General features: G+C 40.8%; 1 protein-coding gene across 2 annotated transcripts in view; it reads right to left on the reverse strand.

Annotated features, from left to right (window-relative positions):
* The window catches only part of mbtps1 (membrane-bound transcription factor peptidase, site 1), a 137,676-nt gene that overhangs the window by 92,358 nt on the left and 22,091 nt on the right, over positions 1-23,227 (reverse strand). For both annotated transcript variants that reach the window (XM_080187133.1, XM_080187132.1), the window contains exons 2-3: positions 12,842-13,340; positions 3,905-4,162 (exon numbers count right to left, since the gene is read on the reverse strand). In XM_080187133.1, coding sequence (XP_080043259.1) covers positions 3,905-4,162; positions 12,842-12,992 — 409 coding nt within the window. In that variant the 5' untranslated portion in view covers positions 12,993-13,340. The remainder of the gene's footprint in view (positions 1-3,904; positions 4,163-12,841; positions 13,341-23,227) is intronic.

The following is a 23,227-nucleotide window of genomic DNA, read 5'->3' on the forward strand; positions in this document are numbered from 1 at the left end:
CATCATTGACGCTCATTAGCAGCTGTGTGAACTATCTACAAGATGCACTCTAACAATTCACCAAAGATCTTTAGACAGTATCTTCCAACCCATGACTACTTCCACCTAGAAGGACAAGGGACTAGATACACGGGAACACCATCACAAGTTCCCTTCCAATCCCCTCGTCATTCCCCCACAGGCATTGGGTCAAAACCCTGGAATCTGCTCCTTAACGACATTGTGGGTCAACCCACAGCATGTGGACTGCAGTGATTCAGGTAGCAGCTCACCACTACCTTTGAGACCAACGCCCGCCAGCGATGTCCATGTCCCACGAATGAAAAACTGAAACTACTCCTGATGGCTTTCCAGTCAGAAATAAGAGTTACATGAATGTGAAATTCCATGTTCATTTTGTTTCTTTATGTTTCTATGTTATATTTTCTATCAGAGTTAATGTTTCATGTCCAATATGACCCTTCTTCATAACATGCTTCTGTCCGACATCAAACAACCCTTTCATCCTTTACATCACTCCAGCCCCGATGATATTCTCTTTTGTTCATCAGTTATAAACAGATAATCCTAACCTATTCCAGTTCCAAAGAAAGATTACTAACCCAAAATGTTAACTATTTCTCCCTCCAAAGCTGCTGCCCACCTGCTGACTGTTTACAGCATCTGCAGTATTTTGTTGCTGGGCTAACTAGGACTTGCTCTGTTCAGTCATATTTTGCCAACTAATGTGTAGTTATTGCAGCTGGAATCTTTCAACTTGTAGGTCACAGCCAGGGATGCAATTGTGAAACAAGCTGGTTATGCAGCAGCTGAACCAAAAACAACACCAAGCTACAACCTGGGAAATTCACATTCTCACCCTGTGGCCAACTTTTGTTTGCAATTGCAGAACAGTTTTGAAAATTTGGTCAAGTCCCAAGAAACACACCAAATAGGGTGGCTGGGCTTGGATCTTCTAATCCACCTCTCCGTAGCTGCTGCTATCTGGAAATTGCAGAAAGTTCCCTATTAACTTATGCTATATGATTAACTAAAAGCTCAAAAAATTAATTCTCTTGAAATTGCCATGATACTGGTAAGAATGTGTTCCCTTCACTGAATATAAAAATAAAACTTTTCTAGCCAACTGGTGCCTGGACACCAATCATAGCTCACTGCAGAGCAGAGCAGCTCAAGTGATGAAAATGTTAGTTAACTGGTTTCCCCACTCTTGGTTAGATGCAGTAGTACTTCAGAGCTTTTCACTGATCAGTTTCTTTGTTGGACTACTCAACATCATCTCGAGCCTACTACTTTTGAACTTTATCATTGTATAGCAGCTTCATTGGATCAATAGCTCATTGAAAAGCAAGACTGGTGCTGTTTTAACTCTTGGCAGGACATGTGATACTTCCAATTGAACAAGGGTTAGTTACCCAGCTTGCTACCCACTGATTGAGGAATTTGTTTGCCCATGAATCACAGACTGCAGAGGTATATAATTTTACTGCTGCACATGGCTCAGAACACCTCATTGCTGCTGAACTTTATATGGGTTTCATTTGTCCAACATGCTGACAGACACAATAGATGCCACCTTCACTGGGGAGAAAAAAAAATTTTTGTTATTCTAATTGCCATCATGGATAGATGCACCACGAAAAGCAAGTTATCTCCTTACAGATTCCTCAAACAGCCACAAGTTCAGCCTGAAAACCATTTCCTGAAGAACTTGATTAGCTCGGCATTGCTAACGGGTCGACAACAGTTCCATTCTCAAATTCTGCTCCCTCCTGCTTCTGGTACCATTATCTGAGGGGACTCAACAAGAAGGCGGCAGAAAGGATGTTTCCCTTTGTGAGGGACTAGAATTAGGGGACACAGTTTAAAAATAAGGGTCTTCCATTTAAGGCAGAGATGAGAAGAAAACTTCTCAGAAGGACTGAACTTTTAGAACCCTCTTCCCCAAAGAGCAGTGGAGGTAGGGTCCATTAATATTTTGAAGATAAAGGGTCATAGATTCTTGAGTAACAAAGAGGTCAAAGATTTTTGGGGTCAGCAGAATATAGAGCTGAAGCCACCATCAGATCAGTTATGATCTTCTTGAATAGTGGAGCAGGCTAAAGGGGACAAGTGGCCTACTCCTGCTCCTAATTTGTATGTTTGCGTGCAAAAGACCCATCATTGATCTCCTTCTATTGTTCATCTATGCATTTCTCCTCAATGCTATACACAATTTCTCAGTATTCTCCTCAGTATAAATACACAGTTAGGTGTATACATATGCTGCCAACCAAATTCTCACCACCACGTTCCTGCACTTCTCCACTGACCGATTTGTACTACTTGTCAAACAACCCTTCAACTAAATATTGGGAAAACTAAAGCCATTCTGTTTGCTGCCTATTACAAAATCCCTTGAACATTTCCAATCATAGCAACTGCCCTCGGCTGACCAAGATTTGGCTCCAACTTTGGTATTGCATTTGAACATAAAAGTTAATTTTATGGTCATACATCCATACTATTTCTTAATCTACCTACTTCCACCTCCACAACAACATCACCAAACCCACCCTCCCCCAGCTCATCTGCTATGAGAATTCTCAACTACAGTTTACCTTTAGAATTGACTATTCTCTCCTGGTTCATCTCCCATCTTTCACCCTACGTAAACTTATGCTCTCAAACCATGGTTGCCTGCATCTCAAAGCCTTCCAAACTGTGTTCAGCATCCAACCCAACACGCGAGTTTTACTCCCTCCTGATTCGACAACGCCACAATTTTAAAATCCTGAGCCTCGTTTTTAAATTTTATGATGATTTGATTTATCCACACCTGTGGTCTGCTCCAACCCTGTCAGCCTCCTCTTGATACTTAAAGACTCCACCACTGACAGCTAGGCTTTCGCTTACCTTGGGCTGCCGGCTTTGAAAATCCCTCCCCAAACACCTCTGCTTCTCTGAAGATGTTCCCTGAAGATAGTCCCTGAAGCCAACATCTTGAATCAAGGTCTGGTCATCTATTTTGATCTTCTCTGTCAAAATTCTTGTCTTTTTAAGCACTTTGGGGTGTTTTACAACATTAAATATGCTAAACAATCTTACTTGTCATTCTCCCCATCAAAGTCCATCCCAACTAAAATTTATATTTAACAATGGTTTGAACAAAATATTTTTTACTTACATATTTTACGGCATTATAAAAGTCATCCACAGCATATTTTAATAGTTTCATTAAAGATTTCACTTCAACTTCTCAGGCTGGTGACAACTGACAGAGGTTCAAGTCAGATTACATATGTAATGTATTCATTACATATGCAACTTGCAGTATTTCGCAACAATCTACAGGAACAGCAATATGGAAGAGTGTGGACTCTCACCTTATTAATTAGAAAGTTTTTTTGCTTTTACCAAAAGACTTTAAAGTAAAGGAGTATATTCTCAAAGCAGTTTCATAAATAACCTGAAAACATTTTGTAATGGTAATTTTATGATTTGTGGGTTTCTCATTGTCTGTTTATGTACACATCTGAAAGTCAATTTAAAGTAGAACCTGGACACACTGAAAATCTGAAACTGAATAAACCAGTTCCTGAACATGTTACAGAGCTATTTTTGATTGAACATACAAATTTGCATAAAGATACAGACAAACAAGGCAATTCACCAACAGGTTGCACAAGAAGGATCACAGCATTTAACAGGAATAAACAGGCAGGTCAATTTAGCCAAGTCAATTGGCAAGCATATTGTTAAACGTCCTGGTTTTAATTTAACAGAACAACAGCATGTTCCCAACATTCCAGATGCCTGGAATTCTAAACCTGTAGAATTGTTCTGAAGACTAAAATCACTCTGCGACTGAAGTGTTATAAAGATTATACAACATGGTTTTCACAAAGTTTAAATTTATACTTACTCTCTGTGAATTTGAGAGAGCGGATGACTTTCCTCTGAGGTGTAACTCGTTTAATGTGTGGGTGGTCTTCTAGAGTTAATACAGTATCCCGTTGCTTCTCTTTAATTTGAACAACCTCAAAGTCGCTTGGGTAGTCACTGGCAGGGTTGTCACGTGGAACAATCCGCCATTCCACCACATCAGTATTTTTCAGTGCACTAGAAATGAATTTGCTCCTGGCTGTAGCAGTGAAGTATCCTTTAAAGGCCACAATGTACTCTAGAATTGAGCAAGATTTGGTGCAATTGAATTTTCATGTTTAAACATTAGAAACTTTCACCATCAATGACCCCATTCATGTGTTCAGGATAGATCCCTCCTCAAAACACATTATGAAATTTACATCTGCCTTCCATCCCAGAGTTCTCACACATCAATCCATTAGCAAGGGAGCAGAGGAAGGGGAAAAAAAAGAAAATATAGACTGCAGCTGATTGAAATACAACTGACACGGGAAAAAGCCACCTAAAAGATTCTGTGATTGCTTAAGAAACAGAATCACTTCACTGTTGAAATTTTAGTCATGTGGAGATGCCGGCATTGGATTAGGGTAAGCACATTAAGAAGTCTCACAACACCAGGTTCAAGTCCAATAGGTTTATTTGGTAGCACAAGCCAATAGCTTTCAGAGCACTGCTCCTTCATCAGGTAAGTGGGAGTTGTTACAACAACAGATGAATGAACATCGCTCGACAATCACTAGGAAGGAGTGTTCTCTTCCTGTTGGGGAACACTTCAGCAGTCACAGGCATTCAGCCTCTGATCTTCGGGTAAGCATTCTCTGAGGCAGCCTTCACAATGCAGAATCGCTGAACAAAAACTGATAGCCAAGTTCCGCACGCGTGAGGACGCCCTCAACCAGGATCTCGAGTTCATGTCACTATCTGTAACCCCCATGGCTTGCCTGGGCTTGCAAAATCTCACTAACTGTCCTAGCTGGAGGAGACAATACGCATCTCTTTAACCTGTGCTTAACCCTCTCTCCACTCAGTGTCTGTATCTATAAGACTCAGTTACCTGTAAAGACTTTCATTCCAACCATTATTTTGTAAATTGAGCATCTCTTTATATGCCTGGTTTGTGAACAGGACTCTTCACTCACCTGATAAAGCAGCAGCACTCAAAGCTTGTACTACCAAATAAACCTGTTGGACTAACCTGGTGTAGTCAGACTTCTTGCGGAATTTTAGTTATCAGGTAACCAGTCCTAAACCTGCAACCATTTGAAGTGAACCGTCTCCTGTTTCACACATTCCCCAAGAAACCAAAAATCTGTTTAGCTTAGTCTTGTATTCAACACTGGCGCATCCACAACCCAGGTAGGAAATTCCAAACATTTACACCCTTTTAAGTCTAGTCATTTCTCCTCTTTTTGGCCATAAATGAACAGCCACTTATCCCGTGACTGTGTCCCCATTTTCTAAATTCTAGACAGGAAAAATAACTTCAGTGCCGGCTCTTTCAGCCCCTTCAAAATCTCCTATAAATTTTTAAAAAATCACCTTTCATTTTTCTAAACTCCAGAGAATAAGCCCGATCTATTCAACCTATCATAAAACAAACCCTCAACTCAGGGATCAATCTAGTGAACCTTTGTTGTACTACCTCCACAGCAAGTACATCCTTAAATATGGAAATCAAAACTGCACACAGCATTTTAGGTGTAATCTCAATGAAACCCTGTACAATTGCAGCAAAGCTTCCTTATACTTATACTTCAATCCTCTTGAAATACATGCCAACATGTCATTTGCCTTTTGAATTGCTTACCGTACCTGCATGCCAACTGGAGTTCCTTGAATGAGTTCAGCTTTCAGAATGCCAACACAAACAAATTCCACACCATTTAAAAAATATTCTGCTTATCTATCCAAACAACCAAAAAGAACAACCTCACACTTCCTCACATTATAGTCTATCTGCCCATCTTGTTGCTCACTCACTTTACTTGGCCACATCTCTTCATATCCTCCTCAACTTACAATTCCACCCAACTTTGTATTGCAAGTTTAAATACACAACTATTTGATCATACTATGATTTAAGTACATTTTAGAACTTCCTTAATAGATTCCAGCACTTTCCCAATGACTGGTGCTAGGCTAACTAGTGTATTGTTCCTGGTTTTCTCTCTCTCCTTCCTTTCTTGTATAGTGGAGTCATACATGCTAACTTGCAATCTGCTGGGGCCGTTCGAGAATTTTAGTGGATGTTCTGGCTGCAATTTTCTATCACTGAAGTAATTGCTTTTAAAAGCAGAGGATGTAGGCAGTGGCTTGGTGATCCTGTCATTGGACTAGTAATCCAGAGAGCAGGGTCAATGCGCTGGGTACCAGAATCTCACCATGGCAGACTGTGAAATTTGAATCCAATAAAAAATGAGCACAAAACCATTGTTGATTGTCGTAAAAACCCACCTGGTTCACTAATGTCCTTTACGGAAGGGAATCTACCCTCCCTGCCTGGTCTGACCTGCATGTGACTCCAAATCCACAGCAATGTGTTCAACTCTCAAATGCCCTCTAAAATGGTCGAGCAAGGCACACAGTTCAAGGGCAATTGGGATGGACAATAAATTCTGGCTCAGCCAGTGACACCAACATCCCATAAAATGAATATTTAAAAAGACCATCAGCTCCTGGGGATTTGCCAGTTTTCAGTCTTTTCAGTTTCTCTCATATTTTTTCTCCTGCTATTATTAATTACCTCACTCACAGCCCTGGGTCACTTATTTCTGGTGTGCAACCGGTGCCGCCTTGTGTGAAGACAGAAGCTATTTATTCAATGTCTCAGCCATTTCTTTATTCCCCATAATTTTGCCAGTCTCCGATTCTAAAGGGACAACTTTACTTTAGCTACTCTTTGTCTTTACATACTAGCAAAAAAAATCTTGCAATTGGTTTTAAATCACTGGAAATTTCCAACTTTCCTGCAGCTGGAATTCTCCAGTGTTATCACAGTGAATGAAGGTTTGGCTGAGCGCTGGCAGTAGGGATGAGGTGAAAGAGATTAGAGAGTACCACCGTATACCTCTGGTCAGTTTACTATCAATCTATTTTTCCATTATCAACATTTTGTTAGCCCTTTTGTAGTTCCTAAAGCATCCCCAATCCTCATACTTGCAACGTATCAAGCATCTTCATTTAACCCAATATCATCTTTGATTTCCCGAGTAAGCCATGAATGGATATTTCTTGAAGGTGAAATTTATTGAACATTGTATTAATGATCACTAGTCCCCCAGTACATCTTTTACATTATTTATTAATCCTGGAAATTGGGACAAGAACAAACATTCTACAAATTTATCTTCTAGATCACTCTTGTTAATTTGATTGTCCCAGTCGATAAGAAGAAAAAGGCCCCCATATCTATGACACTTCCATTGTTGCACACACTATAATAGCTTGTTCAATGCTCTGTTAAACAGCGTAACTGCAGTTAGGGACAGCAAGAGTCAGAAAAGGCTAACAAAGAGTAGGTCATAGGCCTCTTAAGTCATCACACGTTCATTCCAATTCATTATTTTCTGAGACAAGATCCTTCCGCACTGGAGAGACACAAGACGCCCCCTTTTTAAAGGCACTAGGTGCCGTTCAGTATGTTTAAAATGTCTGATGTGAATTTTGCTGAATGAGAGTGACCTGTATGTTAGGGGGTAGACTGGCAAGCAGGCAGGCAGGGGTTAGTGTGGTTGGGAGGGGTAATTGGGGGCATGCACCTTTAGTGGTGCAATCCTGAGACTGGAAGATCTGGGCCATAACGATCCTCTACCTTTTATTACAATGATATCATATGCCAAGATTTTATTTCAAAGAATGAGATAATCTTTCTTTAATTTCAAAATTACTTTATTAGCTTAATGGATGACCTCATTATTCTTGTCGCTCCTCGGCAGATAGCTTTCTCCTTGCTTGATTTTCTCAAAAATATACAATTATGTGGATTCCAAAAGAAAAATTTATGCTATCCAATTAATTCCTTGCCATATATTCCCAGTTATCAACTCACCAGAATAAATGGTATGGAGGGAAAACCAGTGTATGGAACCATTTCAGATTCATGGGTGCTATTCCAAATGTTATTTTCTCTCATTTAGTTTCAACCTCTCTAGCCTATCACAAGTCATTCCCTGATTAAGACAACAACTAATCAATCACCAAAGCTTGGTCAGTCGAGAACCCCAGTATTGAAGCTCACCGTGTATTGATCAAGTCCCACAACACAACTTACACATTAGCCTTTTTTTTCCCCGTTCTCAGTTAACTGCCCTACTTGGAAACAGCCTGACCTGAAGAATAACATGCAATTCAAATACCAGAATCCAAACTAAGCTTTTCGACAGCCCTTCAATCAGCTAAACAAGTGTAGAGTTCTTTCCATGTATACACCCTGCCTTTCACTGTACAACCACAGGGAATCATTTTAAAATCAGACACCAACGCCAATTTAAAAATAAATAGACTCACTCCCTTTCAAAGAGCAAATTTAAGGACCACACAAGAATAAAAAAGTGTGCCTTATGCAACTGGAAACACAGATTTTAAAATTCAAAGGATGACCCAGAAAATGCATAGGAGAGAGAGTATACTAGCAAAACGCATAGATAAATATGTAAAAAAGGAAAAGATCAGCAAGATTAAACATGGGTCCCTTAGAGGCAGAAACAGGATAAATTGTAATGGCAGAGGAATTAAACAAATAGTTTTTATTGTCTTCATGGGAAAAAGGGCAAAATATTCTGGAAATAGCAGTATGGATCTGGTGATGACGACTAACTTAGCAAATAAATAGTATTGGAAAAATTAATGGGACTTAAAGTCAACAAATCCCTGGCCTGATGGTCTGTATCTTTGGGTTTTAAAAGAGGTAGCTACAAAAATAGTGGATACACTAGTTTTGATCTTCCAGAATCCCTGAGATTCTTGAACAGTCTTTTTGGATTGCAAAGTAGCAAATATAACCTTGCTACTGAAAACAGAAGTGCAGACCAGTTGGCTTAACATCAGTAGTAGGGAAAAGGTTTGAATTTATTAGGGACATGACAACAGGGCACTTGGAAAATCATAACATGATTAAGCAAAGTTATAAGTGTATGAAAGAGAAACAGTGTTTGAAAAATCCAATTAAGAAAACAAATGGTATGGGAACCCTTATTAGAAGGGGATTGGAATGTATGAGTAAAAGTCACACTCCAACTTTACAGGGTCACCATGAGAACACATGGTGAGTACTGTACAACCTTTTAGTCTCCTTGCTAAAAGGAAGTCTTAGAGGCAGTGAAATAAAGTTTACCAGATTGATTCCTGGGTTGAGGGGATTGTCCTACAAGCAAGAGATTGAGTGGATGAGGCTGATGTTTCTTCGAATTAAGAAGGATGAGAAGTGATCTCATTGAAACAAAGTTAAGGAGCTTGATGAAGCTGCGAGAATGTCTGCACTGGCTGGAGAATCTTGAATTAGGGATTACAGTAACAAAATAAATGGTTAGCCGTTCAAGACTGAGGTGAAGCAAAATTTCTGAGTATTGTTGGTCTTTGGAACTCTCCACCCCCCAAGAGCTGTCAACGTTCAGTCATGGAGCTCAATTCAAGAGTATTCATGACAGAGATTCATCAAATGTTTGGGTATTATGGAACGAAAGGGCATGGGGAAGTGCACGACAGTGAGGTTTGATAGATCAGTCTGATCTTATTGAATGACAGAGCAGACTGGTTTACTGCCTTTCCCTCTGCACCCATCCCTCCCATTAACCTCACTGAGCAATACAAAAAGAGCATAACGGCCACAGTGGACAGCCAGTGTCAGCTTCAAACAAGAATGTAGCAGGTGACGATACAACTCCCTCCCTGTATTTTACACAGACTTTGATGCAATGTCAACCTATGCAACTCTCAGCCGACGGTAAACATTACTATAATAGTTTATTGCTACATAGCACTGTACAACCTCCAAAGATGCTCCATGGGAATGGCATAACACAAAATTTGACACTTAGCTATAAAGCAATATTAGACAGACAGTTAAAAGTCTGGTAAAATAATTAAATTTTAAAGGAGTGCCTTAAAAGGAAAAGAGAACAGTGGAGAGATTTTAGGAAAGAAATTGCAGAGTTTATATTAAAACAGCAGAAGACACAGGTTTACCAATGGTGGAGCAATTAGAATCAGAAGGCCAGATTATGGGATCCAAAGTACCACAGAACCCCTAGAGTGCAGGAGGTGCCATCTGGTCCATCAAGTCTGCATTGACTCTCCAAAAAAATCTTATTCAAGCCCACCTCCCTCCCATTCTAGCCCTGTAACCCTGCACATTTACCACGGCTAACCTACACATCTTTAGACTGTGGGATGAAACCAGAGCGCCCGAAAGAAACTCACACAGGCATGAGGAGAATGTGCAAGCTCCACACAGACACACACAAAGCTGGAATTGAACCCTAGCGCTGTGGAGCAGCAGTGCTACCCACAGCTGCCTCAGTGGTTGCTCATAGTGGGGCTGAAGAGTTTAGTTGAGAGTTAGAGTGTGGAGTGTGCAGTATGGATAGAAGGTAGTGGCTCAAAGTCTTCCTGATATTTCAAGGAAGTTTTTGCTCAGTTTTAGGAGCTGGAGAAACAGTTTGATCATTTAGGGATAATGGAAGAATCAAGGGAATGACGAGGTAAAGCTGAGTATCATAATAATAAATCAAGTATGCTTGTCACAGTGAAAAGTATTGTTTCTTACGTGCTCTACAGACAAAGCACACTGCTTATAGAGAAGGAAACGGGCGAGGCTTTCAGACAATGTTACCAAGGGAAGCATATACGTAACAAATAGGATCCTTTGGCAAAAACCAGATTTTGCACTTTGTGGGAGCACGGGTGCAAGAGAAAACATTGCAATTGATGTTCTGTACAATTAGATACACAAGAATGGAACCAGGCGAGTCCCAACCAACTGGGCAATGGTGGAGCAGGATGATGTGGTCAATCATGTCAAAGAATGCAGACAGGACAAGCAGGATGAGAGTGGATGGTTCACCTCATCATGGCTATGACCTGTGTTCCATCTCATCGAGTCATAGAAGTTTACAGCATGGAAACAATCCCTTTGACCCAACTGGTCCATGCTGCCTTTTTAAAACCCGTAAGCTAATCCCAATATCCCTCTATACCCATCGTACCCATGTAACTATCTAAATGCTTTTAAAAGACAAAATTGTACCTGCCTATTAACCTTTGCTCATTGGCCACAACCTGCTTCTTCCACTGCATTATGCTTTTATCATTACCATGCATGCGCACATCCTACAAAGGATTATGTTTATGCTTTGCCCATTTTCCCCTCCCTGAACTCAAAGAAACAATTTCCAGATTTCCAAGCTGTCTTGGATCCAGGCAACTCAAAGGGAACTTGAATCATTAACTTGGGTGAGAATTGTTTCAGTACGACGTTTAGATTGAAAATCTTACTGGAAGGATTTAAAGATAGGAATCACTTGCAAGGTGAAAGCACGCAAAGGATTTGAGGTAAAAGGAGGTTGGAGCAGAATGGTAGTTTGAAAGGACAAAGTTGTGTTTTTAAAAGAGATGATAGCAGCATAATTAGCTACCTTGGGACTAGGAAGGGAAGTTGGATGGTTCTCAGTTTAATGAAAACAAGGTCGAGGGAGGAGGTGGGTCTTGGTGAACAAGGTGCGCTCAGAGAGGATGGGAGGGAAGATATGAGAGAAACTAGAGTCCAGGCCAAGGCAGAAACAAGAAGTTTAGAGAAAATTTGGCCTGGGAAAAGGGACGGAAATGGCAGAGGTAGCTGTTCAAATAGTCTACTTGATAAAGAAGTCCACAAACTCCTTGCAATTTTTCCTTTTGGGGGGGGGGGGGGAAGAGAGAGAGAGAGAGAGAGAGAGAGAGAGAGAGAGAGAGAGAGAGAGAGAGAGAGAGAGAGAGAAGAGGTGGAGAGATGGAAGTGGTATTTAAAATCCAAACCAGACTGTGTGAACTTATGACACTTAAGCCAGCTAAAAACTCAACAACCCAGCTCTCCACATCGGTCTGGATTTTAACCTGACAAAGGAGCAGCGTTCCAAAATCTAGTGGCTTTTGCTACCAAATGAACCTGTTGGACTTTAATCTGGTGTAGTGAGACTTCTTACTGTGTTTACCCCAGTCCAATGCCAGCATCTCCACATCATTTTATAGTCAGGGGCAAAACAATGACACACATTGCTGAAATTGGAGAAAGCTGCTCATAAAGATTTGGCGATCTGAGAGGTTTGGATTTCACCTCTCCAGACATTAATTTCCATCTGGTACAAAGTCAAGGGGAACTCCAGGCATCCAACAGCCATTACATCATCAAGCACTATAACCAACCAATCACAATGAAGTATTTTCAAACGTCAGGAAATAAAGTGCATTGATTATTAAATGCTTCAGACATGGGTATCTGAGACTGAAATATCAAACTTAAAACAAAAACGAAAACAGTTAGTATTGCACCAATATAAAATTAATTTTCCAGAGGCAGGGTGGTTCTTTAGCAGCTAAGATTTAGCACACTGTTAAAGATCCAGTTACTCCTCACTAAAAAGCATAACTTTCTCTGGAGTTTATTCCGTGGGACTAACGGCAAAAAAAGGAAAGTTCTTTTCAGCTCATGGATTGAGTCTGAGAACTTCACCAGCACACCTCATGAAGAGAGATAGAACCACTGACTGCAACTTCTGGATGTGTGTTCAAATGCAGCTTTGTGGACACCACATTGCTGTTGATTTCAGAGGGATAATGATGGCAGAACTGACAACTTTGCCATGATTACAATATCCAAATCTTAAATGGCCAAAACTAATTGTCATACATTTCACAAATATTCTGTTAAGAGGAAGTCATATTAATTTAAATTATATTTGCTTACCATGTTCAACAGCACTGGAAGTGTATTCCAACTTCAGAGCCAGGTGGGTACAATTTGGACAAATCTTGTTCCGCAACTCTGTACCAAGTCGGCCCCCACTGCACAATGCAACAATCACTACCAAAAGCAGCCAGCCACTCTCCAATCGCATGGTCACAGAATCCTAAAAAGTTTCCAAAGATCCAGAAATCCAATCCGTTTTGCGCTGTCTCAAAGATCAGTTCATTTTTCTCATTGAAAAGATTCGCTTGCTGGCATTCAATTTGCAAGAGATGTTTGTAAAATAGACTATTTTTGTTTTCATGATATTTAAGTAGTGGTTGACAGTACAACCTAGTTCAGAAGGCTTTTATTTCTTTCTCCGTTTCTTCTCCATGGCACCAGGCTGCTGCAATCACTAATGTTGAGGTACATGGACTGGAGATTCCATTTGTCAGTTAAAAAGAGGGGGGGAATACTTGAGGGAAATCCACCAGTCTCAGCTCACTGCTGAATCAATCTATTGGAAGAGGAGAAAGTGAAGAAGGTTAGGATTGTTGGTGGGCAGAGAGATATGAACAGCCAAATAACTTTTTAGCCCCTTTCTCCACAAGACAAGCAAGGGACCAAACCTCCTTCTAGACCTTTGTGAAAAGGACGTGTCACTGACCAACCCTTGGACATTTCACTTCTCTTCAAAAAGAGATGTAATACTCATGAAGGAATTTAAATATTGCATTGCAAAATAACAATGTTATTGTACCATCCAGGTGGGTCTTATTCAAAAGAGCAGTACAGAAATTCCATGCGTAAAAGATCTGCTAAAGAATTCCAACAATCCATAATGGTCCAGGCTTTAAATTTCCCTAAAACAGCACAGGTATATCCAACATCTAAAGACAGCATGATTAAACATTTTTACTTGAAGAAAATTAGAAATAAGATTGTGAAATTCCAATTATTGCAGGTGGTGAGGGTGGGGAAAACATGAAATTTTTACATTTTTGCTCTAGAAAAATCATGAAGTCATCTTCCAACATATTTTGCGTTAACATGCATTCCCACAGGAAAAAAATGGAAGGTGCAACGATAAACATTTTGTAGATCAAATCCCATATCTTATCAATTTCAATGGTCAGGTATGGTTTCATTTCTTCAAGAAATATATTTCCCAATTCAAAAAGGTGCCTGTTTGTAGTTCAATTCCAGTAGAAATTTAATTACAATTGACACCAGCTATCTGCATCTTTATATAAAGTCTGTCTACTGAAGGTCAAGTCCACTATGTTATGACTTTTTTTTGGTCAAGCAAACAATTAAACCTCATTAGTCAAGTGATTAAGTGCATCTTCCCCACCATCATACATTTACCTTTCTATCTAAGCTTTGTTCTATTTCCAAAGTTAGGCATAGTCTTCTTTCTACCAGCACAAATCAAAAACAAAATACAATCACATGCCAATAAAAAAGGATGATAATTCTTTACTGCACAGCTCTTAATTGAATTTTAGAACCTACAAAACAGGCAAATAGCATAGATGCATTCAAGGAGAAACTAGATATGCACATGGTAAATGGTATAAAAAGGGAATGCTGATGGAGTTAAAAAGCGAGGGATGAAGGAGGTGCTTCTGAAGGACAAACATTGCCATGGATCTTTGTTACCAAACAGTCTGTTGTTTCGATGCTGCAAATACTATGCTATTAATTTGGCAGAACATAACACTTTTTCTCCAATGATAAATTTGATTAATTTATAATAGATTAAACTCCCCAAAAATGCAATAGATACTTAATCCCAAATAATTCAAGCATGAAGCTAATGTGTTGGACAAGCCCTTAAAATCTGAAACAAAATACATGCAAATACCATTGAAACCCAGAGGGTTTAATTGGCATTTATCTAAGAATAAAAAGGTATGGTAGGCCCCAAAACCTCAAGGTAAATGAGTTTGTGAAACAGCTGGCATTGTATGAACTGATGAGCTGCAAAGTGGCTTTGACAAGTGTTGATTACAAACAATATCGACTGCAGAAAGTCATTGACAAGTACCCAGAGCTGCAGAATTTATTTCTGGAATTATTTGCATTGGATCCCATGAGTCTAGGGAAAACAGATGATGTTCTCTACCAATGCAGAAAGTGTAAGCAGTCTTTATTTCGTGGTTGAAGTATTTTAAATCAAGTATCTGGAACAGGACGAATTGCCTTCGCTCACAAGAGGTTGACAAACCGAGAGAGGGGACCAGACCAAATGTACATATTTTATTGAGCTGGTGCAATGATGGCATTTGCACTACTTGTTTTTTTGGGTGGACAGTTGCTTTGCACAAAATTCTTCAATATGAAAAATGTTAGTACTGACTACTACACTCGTGAGTATTGCAAAAGTAAAAAATTTGCACTATTTGAGCAACTGGTACAGGAAACTTACCATCGTTCCTTAATTTAAACTGTTTTACACAATATATGAAGGGTACATGGTGACATTTACTTGGACTGGTTAGTACATTCTGTGCATGTGTTAGTTCAAAAATTGTCAATGTCCCATTGTACTGTGAACCAGTTTATCAAAATAGATCCAAAATTGAAACAGAAGTTCTTAAAGCAAAAACCCCAAATCTAATCTTACGTACAACCAGCAAATACTCTTACAGCCAATTAAAAACGTCAACACCAACATCAAAATGACCAGAAATGACAGCAGTTCCAAATATTAAGAACGTTTAATATTTCATTAAAGTTGGTTGAACACATTTAAATGGGACCAGCTGCCCCATTGGAAGAATGTCATGGCAATTTTCTGCATCTCCCTCAACCGACCTGAGGAATAGACAGTAGAGAACGGGCAGGGAAAACAAAATTTGATTAAATCTCTCAGCCATTAGCAAATGAGCAGCAATGACAGGCATTGAAGTTCATAATTGGACATGCGTTTTAAGACAGACATGGGAACAGAGTGAATTGAAGAGAAAGATGCCCAAGTACTTGCACATTACATATTATTACAAAATTAGATTTGTGCCATCACTTCAGTTCAAAACAAAAGCTTACAACAACATTCTTTAAAAATTTCAGAAACAAAAACCATTCTGAAATGTAATGAAAATTTGAGGAAAGCAACAATAGATTTATACACTGGAACAGAGGTTTATTTTAAACTGTTATTGTTTGTCCATCGATGAGGACCTCGACACCATTGAATCATTTTGAGGCTGGGATGTGGTGTGTCCAAAGATGACTGATCAGGTAAATTTGGGCACGGAATGTCCTGGCACATATTGGGCAGACTTGTGTAGGCACCGTAGTTGTTGCGTTGGTGGCTCTGGATATGCTGATTCCATGATTGCGGCTGATTTGAGCAATGCTATCCTGGAAGGCATCATTCAGCATGGCAGTAAACATCATGCTGAATAGTGAGAGTGCAAGCGCACAGCCCTGTTTGACACCACTGGTGACTGGGAATGCCTCAGAGGATTGTCCGCCATCCAGTACTCTGGCCATCATGGAACTGGCGTACCATCTGAATGAATTTGGGAGGGGCAACCAAACTTTGGCATGATCCTCCATAAGCCTTGTCAGCCAACAGCGTCGAAGGCTTCATGAGGTCAAAGGTTGTGTAGCGCTTGCGATTCTGCTCTTGACACTTCTCCTGAAGTTGGCGCACGGCAAAAATTGTGTCGATAGTCCCGTGACCTTTGTCGAAGTCACACTGGTGACTCTGGAAGCAGGCCCAGCTCCACGTGAGTGACCAGGCGATTTAGCACGACTCTCGCAAGGGTTTGTCCTGCGATGAAGAGCAGCAAGGTTCCTCGGTGGTTATTGCATACTTGCCGATTGCCCTTCCGCTTGCAGGAGTGGATGATGGAAGTTCCTGAGGAATGGATCCTTGCTTCCAAAAGAAACAACTCGGTGAGCTTCTTGGTAAGTACAGGACCAGCAGCTTTGTAGATCTCTGCGGGTATGACGTCTGTCCCTGAATAGCTGGCTGACAACTTTCGTGACTTCGGCTACTACTGGTGGGTCATTCATGGCGCTGTTGATAATCGACCTGGGGAATCCTGTCTACTGCCTCATCATTAATAGATGAGGATTGGTTGAGGACAGCTTGAAAGTTTACAGCCCATCTCTGCAGGATCTAAGCCCTCTAACGAGAGCTATACCATCTGTACTCAGGAGGGGGGATCTACCAAGAGATTGGAGGTCCATAGACAATGTTGAGAGTCTCATAGAACTATTTCAAATTGTTTGTCAGCATATCCCTGTATTTCATCTGTCTTGGCACTCAGGCATCCTACATTATACGCAGTTTATTCTGGACTGTCCTGTGAGCACTGGTAAAGGCGTTTTTCTTGGCAGCTGATGGGTTGTTCTGACAGGCATGATGAAGACGGTGCTTTTCAACAAGTAGAGCCTGTATCTCTACATCATCCTCATTGAACCAGTCATGCTGCTTGCGGGTGAAAGGCCCAAGCATCTTCAGTGCAGATGAATGGACAGCATCCCTGAAGCGTTCCCAATCGTCCTCAGCGCTGCCTGCGCAGTGGAGGTCAGCAAGCTTGGTTTCTAAGTCTTCAACCAGTGCTGAAGCTATGCTGGGGTTCTTTATCTTGACCACATTGCTTCTTATGGTTGGCTCTTGGGTCTGACGTGGAGCTTCATTTTGGAGGGAATGAGCCTGTGATCTGTCCAACAGTCAGCACCACACATGGCCTTGGTCACTGACATCCTGCCTGTCTTTTCTCCTGACACAGTCAATCAGATGCCAATGCTTACAGCAGGGGTGCATCAAGGAGGTCTTGTAACGGGTAGGAGATGGAAGGGTGTGTTGGTGATGGAGGTTGTGTGCTGCACAGGTCTTCATTAAGAGTAGGCTGTTACTGTTACCCACTCCGTGCTTCCCAACAACTCACTGCCTGCTTGCAGAGTCACACCCTATTCTTGCATTGAAGTCGCCAAGCAAGATCAGCTTGTCGGTACTGCTCACTGCTGATAGTAGAGCATCTAGTTCTTCATGGAACTTGTCTTTCATCTCATGTGGGTTGTTCATTGTGGGGGCATATGCGCTGATCAGGGTGGCTTGACTTCTGTTCTGTAACAGAAGCTGTAACGTCATAAGTCATTCACACCCTTGGGGAGACTAGCAAGTTTCCAAACAAGGTGACTCCTGATGGCAAATCCAACTCCAGCATCACGACACTCATTGCTGCTGCGACCGCTCCAGAAAAAACTGTATCCACCTCCAGTTCCACTCCACGGTCAATGTTGTATCTTGCAAGCTCTCTGGCAACTAAGGCTGTTCTTTTCTCTAGTCTGTCTGCTGTGGGGTTGTCCAAAAGCATGCGCACATTCCAAGTGCCAATGGTGAGCAGTGACATCCTGTATTTTATTTTATTTGTTCGACTGCCAGCCACAGTAAACTGCCTGCTTCACTACACCCTGGTCAATGTTTAGGGTACCTTTTCCAGCCCCTTCCTTACTTGGAGGTGAGCCATGCATTCCTGAAGAGAACTGCTCAGTCATCCAGGTAGACACTAAGTTTCACTGCTGCTTCAGTTAGCAGAAAACGACCACTAGACCTGAGCTGCCTGTGTGCAGGTCTGTGACTACAGGTTCCTGTGTATCTGCACTTGTTGCTTCGTCGCTCGCCCAAAGGATTTCAAAAGGTTGAATAGGATGACGATGACGATGTTGAGACTAGCGCTTGATTTGGATTAAAGTAAGAACGGTTGCGCAGCGTCAGCCTCACTGTCTTCCCAATTCCCATCTGAATCCAGTGGCAAGGTCGAGATGGCTGGAGGGGGGACTAGGCACAGTGGATGACCAGGACATCTTTATTTTAAACTACCGTGACAACCAAAGCAGCTTAATAGGCAGATATCACATCTCTCATATCAGGTTTGACAACTGACAATTAAACAGGGCATGATGAGCCATGACCTCTAAACTCAATGGTTGAGTGTTCAGGTCCATTCCAGGACTTGAGCATGCAAACTTAAGGTAGCAATTCCAGTTCAATACAGAGCTCCTTCCTTTTAAAGGAAGGGGTCTTTCGGATGAAATTTTAAATACAGACCCAGGCTGGAATTCTCTGGCTGTTCATACCCCACCAACCACCGCATTTGGCACTCAGCCAAAATCTCCATTCATTGCAGTGGGACCTGAGAACCCTAGCTGTGGCCAAAGTTGGAGAATCTGGCCGCCAGAAAGCCCTCAGATGGACATTGATCCTAGAAAACCATTTCAATACCTTGATCAATATTTATCCCTCAAAAGCATTAAGTAATTATCTCATTACAATTTTGCTTTTGGTGAGAGTTTGTGTCCACAAATTACACACTATTCTTTCCAACATTACAACCGTGAGTACATTCAAAAGTACTTAATTACTCCAAGACATTTTGGGACATCTTGCAATTGTGAAAGGGACTATGTAATTGCAAGTTCTCTTTTCTGGTCATATCGTATTGCTTCCTAGGGATTCAACAGGAAAACACTTGTGCGCATAACTTTAAAATAGTGCTTTCTACAGGAAATAAATGTGCTGTAAGACTAAGTGCAAGCTCGGCTCATGGGCACTAAAATTCATCGATAGACCTATGGACTCAGCATACTTGTCAGCTGGGAAACATCAGTATGGTGGGACAAAGTGCAAGTGTAGCAAGATTCTGAGTAATATTCTGTTCAAACCAATTAGGCCAAGTCAAATTCAGTGGTATTTCAAACTTCAGAGCAGAATGATTCACATAGGGGGCTGTTTGTCATCATACTAAATCCCACATGCTACATTTAATTTTAATTCATCCCACAATGCAGACATCCTGTTCAGCCCATAACACATTAACCAGTGTTAGTCCCTGCCAGTGCTTCAGAGACTCTGCAAATCACCTCATCTAGCATGTATGCATTACCTGGTGTTGTGAGACTTCTTACTAATTTAAACCAGACTAATAGTGCTCCTCATTATTCAGACTGCAGGCAGCATATGCTTTGATAATGTGCAAGGCCCACATTAGAGTCAGAATCCTCAAAGTACAGGTTCATACAGACAGAATGGGAATCAAGACTTCCCAAGGCCAGCTTCAAGGAAGATCTGTTATTAGTGACTCTTCAATCTTACAACCACTCTTAAGGAAGTCAAGAGTTGTACATTCAGCTTCAAGTTAGCCACACAAGACCACACCCAGGGAACCTAACAGCACTCTCATTTAAAATTCCCAAACTGTATTTTATTATGATTTTGTTAGGATGTGGGCAATGTAATATTTACTGAACATCTCTAATTGCTCATAGATGATGGCAGCTCTTAATTATTGCAGTCCTTGTGGTGATGTTGTTCCCACTGGTTCAGAAGATTTTTTTGTTAAATTTACTAAACTAGTTGGCTTACCATTCCTCTTTAGAATTGAGTCAAGCAGATATTCTGGTACAGGGCCAGTGTAGTAGGCTATCCAGAAAAGCAAGTTAAACTCCCTGAAGTCTAAGTAAACCAGAGCTGTTTCATGGTTATTTTTTCCCCAGTGTACACCCTCACCTTTTCTATATTTATCAAATTCAATTTCCGAACTTCTGCATCTGGATATCTAATTTCTGCAGGGCTTTCTTGAATTTCAAGCAATAGCTTCAGCAGAAGACCAGATATTTTCTGCTGATCTGGACAGGAGACCCTACTTGAGAATTGTACCTCATGACCTCTAATTCGATAACCTAGTACCATAACTACTAGACTAAAAACGAACACAGTCTGCCACAAATTAACACATGCAGAAAATGCCTATCAGGTATAATATCACCCAGTACAGTGATAGGTACTACTGCAAAACTGAGATAGTTGAATCTGACATGAGAGAATTAAACTAGCTTGCAGCAGCGGAGGGAATCAAGGAACTTACAACACTGTCACAAACTTGTGGAAAAGTTAAGAGATTTCAGATTCCTTCTGTTTTAAAGCAACCCCGGAGCAAACATTTCACTGTTAGGGGGCAGACCTCCTTCATATACGTTTGTGTAGAACAGACAATAGTACTCAGCAATATTTCACATCACAGCTTTCTTAAATCCATGGAAACGCAAAGATAAAACGTGAACCGTCAACAAAGTCAAGATCTACGCCATAACATCAGTGTTTTTCTACTTCCATGTAGTTATGTAATTTGCAAATAACCTTGACTATTAATGGAAATCTGAATTCAGAGTATTAGTTACCATCTTTTGAAATAAAGAAGGGGACATAGTGAACCTTGTTTTGGGCCCAAGACTTAAAATAATTCACTGTTACTCTTGTTGCCAGCAACTCCATTCATGGCACACAGAAGGTTTCAAGTTTCAAGTTTCAGCTAAAAAGGTCTACTTACAGAAATTGCATTTATGATCGAACACAAGTGTTGGAAGGAGGACACCAATTCAATTGTTAGGCTGCAGGCATTTTAAAGCCATCATTTATAACTAGGAACATGAATGCTTCTGTAAACCTGCTTGTAGCAACTTAGGCTTTTATAAGTTCATTTCATTTATAAATAGCCATACTTATTCTCTAATAACCATACTATATATAGGAATAAAAATTTGTCAAATATGAACTTAAGCAAAAGAAGGAACATACAAATCAGCCAGCAGCAAGACAGCAATAGATAACTCTTTGCATATGGAAGATAAACAAGCATTTTAATGGTGGTGGTGGTGTTGTTGTTGTGGTGTGTGGAAGGTGGGGGGCACGTGTGCGCGTCTTGGGGAGACATTAGGAGAGACAAAGATCAAAGGAGCTAACTAATCAGAAATATATTCTTAACTGTAATCCATCACTCTAATTTGTTTGGGGCGGGGGATTCCAGGGGAACAAAAGGGAAAAAAGAAAGTGTTAAAATAAAAACCAGATCTGTACAAGCAAATTGAGTGTTCCACTAATACTTCATGATCCATAACTCAGAACAATCATATTATCCTCTCTCATCCCATTTCCGGCCAACTATTCTTACGCTCCAGATAACACTGCTGCACAATTGTGGAGAGTTGAGTGTAACCAATACGAGGAATTATATTGACTTTGTCTAACCGTTTATCTAACCCTTTTGCCACAGGCAGTTTCATGACTTATCTGGATTAAATTCATATATTGGGGCCTTGAGAAAGAAGATAATAACCAGTCCCCCACTATACTCTTTATACGCTTATGATTGTGTGGCCAAATTCCCCTCCAATTCGATTTTCAAATTGATGACACCACCATAGTAGGTCAAATCTCAAACAATGGTGAGACAGAGTACAGGAATGAGATAGAAAATCTGGTGAACTGGTGCAGCAACAAGATAAAGGAGATTGTCATTGACTTCAGGAAGCATACAGGAGAACATGCCCCTGTCTACATCAATGTGGATGAAGTTGAAAGGATCGAGAGCTTCAAGTTTTTAGGTGTCCAGATCACCAATCACCTGTCCTGATCCCCCCATGTGCACACTATAGTTAAAAAAGCCCATCAATGCCTTTACTTTCTCAAAAGACTAAGAAAATTTGGCATATCAGCTACAACACTCACCAAGTTATAAAGAAACACCATAGAAAGCACTCTTTCTGCTGTATCACAGCTTGGTATGGCTCCTGCTCTACCCAAGACCACAAGGAACTACAAAATGCATGAATGCAGCCCAATCCATGGCGCAAACCAGCCTCCCATCCAGTGACTCTGTCTACACTGCCCGCCGCGTTGGCAAAGCAGCCAGCATAATTAAAGGCCCCACGCACCCGGACCATCTTTCTTCCATCTTCAGATACAAAAGTCTGAGGTCACTTACCAACCGACTCAAGACCAGCTTCTTCCCTGCTGCTGTCAGACTTTTGAATGGACTTGCCTTGCATTAAGTTGATCTTTCTCTACACCCTCGCTATGACTGTAACACTATATTCTGCACTCTTTCCTTTCTTTCTTGATGAATGGTGTGTTTTATCTGTATAGCATGCAAAAAACAATACTTTTCATTGTATGCTAATACATGTGACAATAATAAATCAAATCAAAACCAACATGTCTCTGGATGTGGAATTCACTACCAGAAGATATGAACACAAAGGAAAATACAAATGAAGGGGGGGAAAATGTCCTTATTGCCAATTAAATAGATTTAAAGTTTAGCATTTAGAAAAATGTCCTCTCTTTACAATTAATATGCTGGTATTTCCCAGACACCCAAGTCAGCAAAAGCTTGATACCTCTACAGGTATGCTACTTTGTTTCTTTTCTGGGGGGGGGGGGGGGGGGGGGGGGAAGGAGGAGGAGGAGAAGAGGGAGAAAGTGGAGAAGGCAGCCAAGAGTTTGAATGTCATAGCATCACCCTCCATTAGTAAGACACCAGCTGTCACTAGGATACAAGCAGCTGGGGTTAAGCAAAACCTTCGCTACAGGGCTTCTTGTGC

This window comes from Carcharhinus amblyrhynchos, chromosome 4 (genome assembly GCF_965287045.1).
Source record: "Carcharhinus amblyrhynchos chromosome 4, sCarAmb.v2.hapA, whole genome shotgun sequence".
Taxonomy (NCBI): domain Eukaryota; kingdom Metazoa; phylum Chordata; class Chondrichthyes; order Carcharhiniformes; family Carcharhinidae; genus Carcharhinus; species Carcharhinus amblyrhynchos.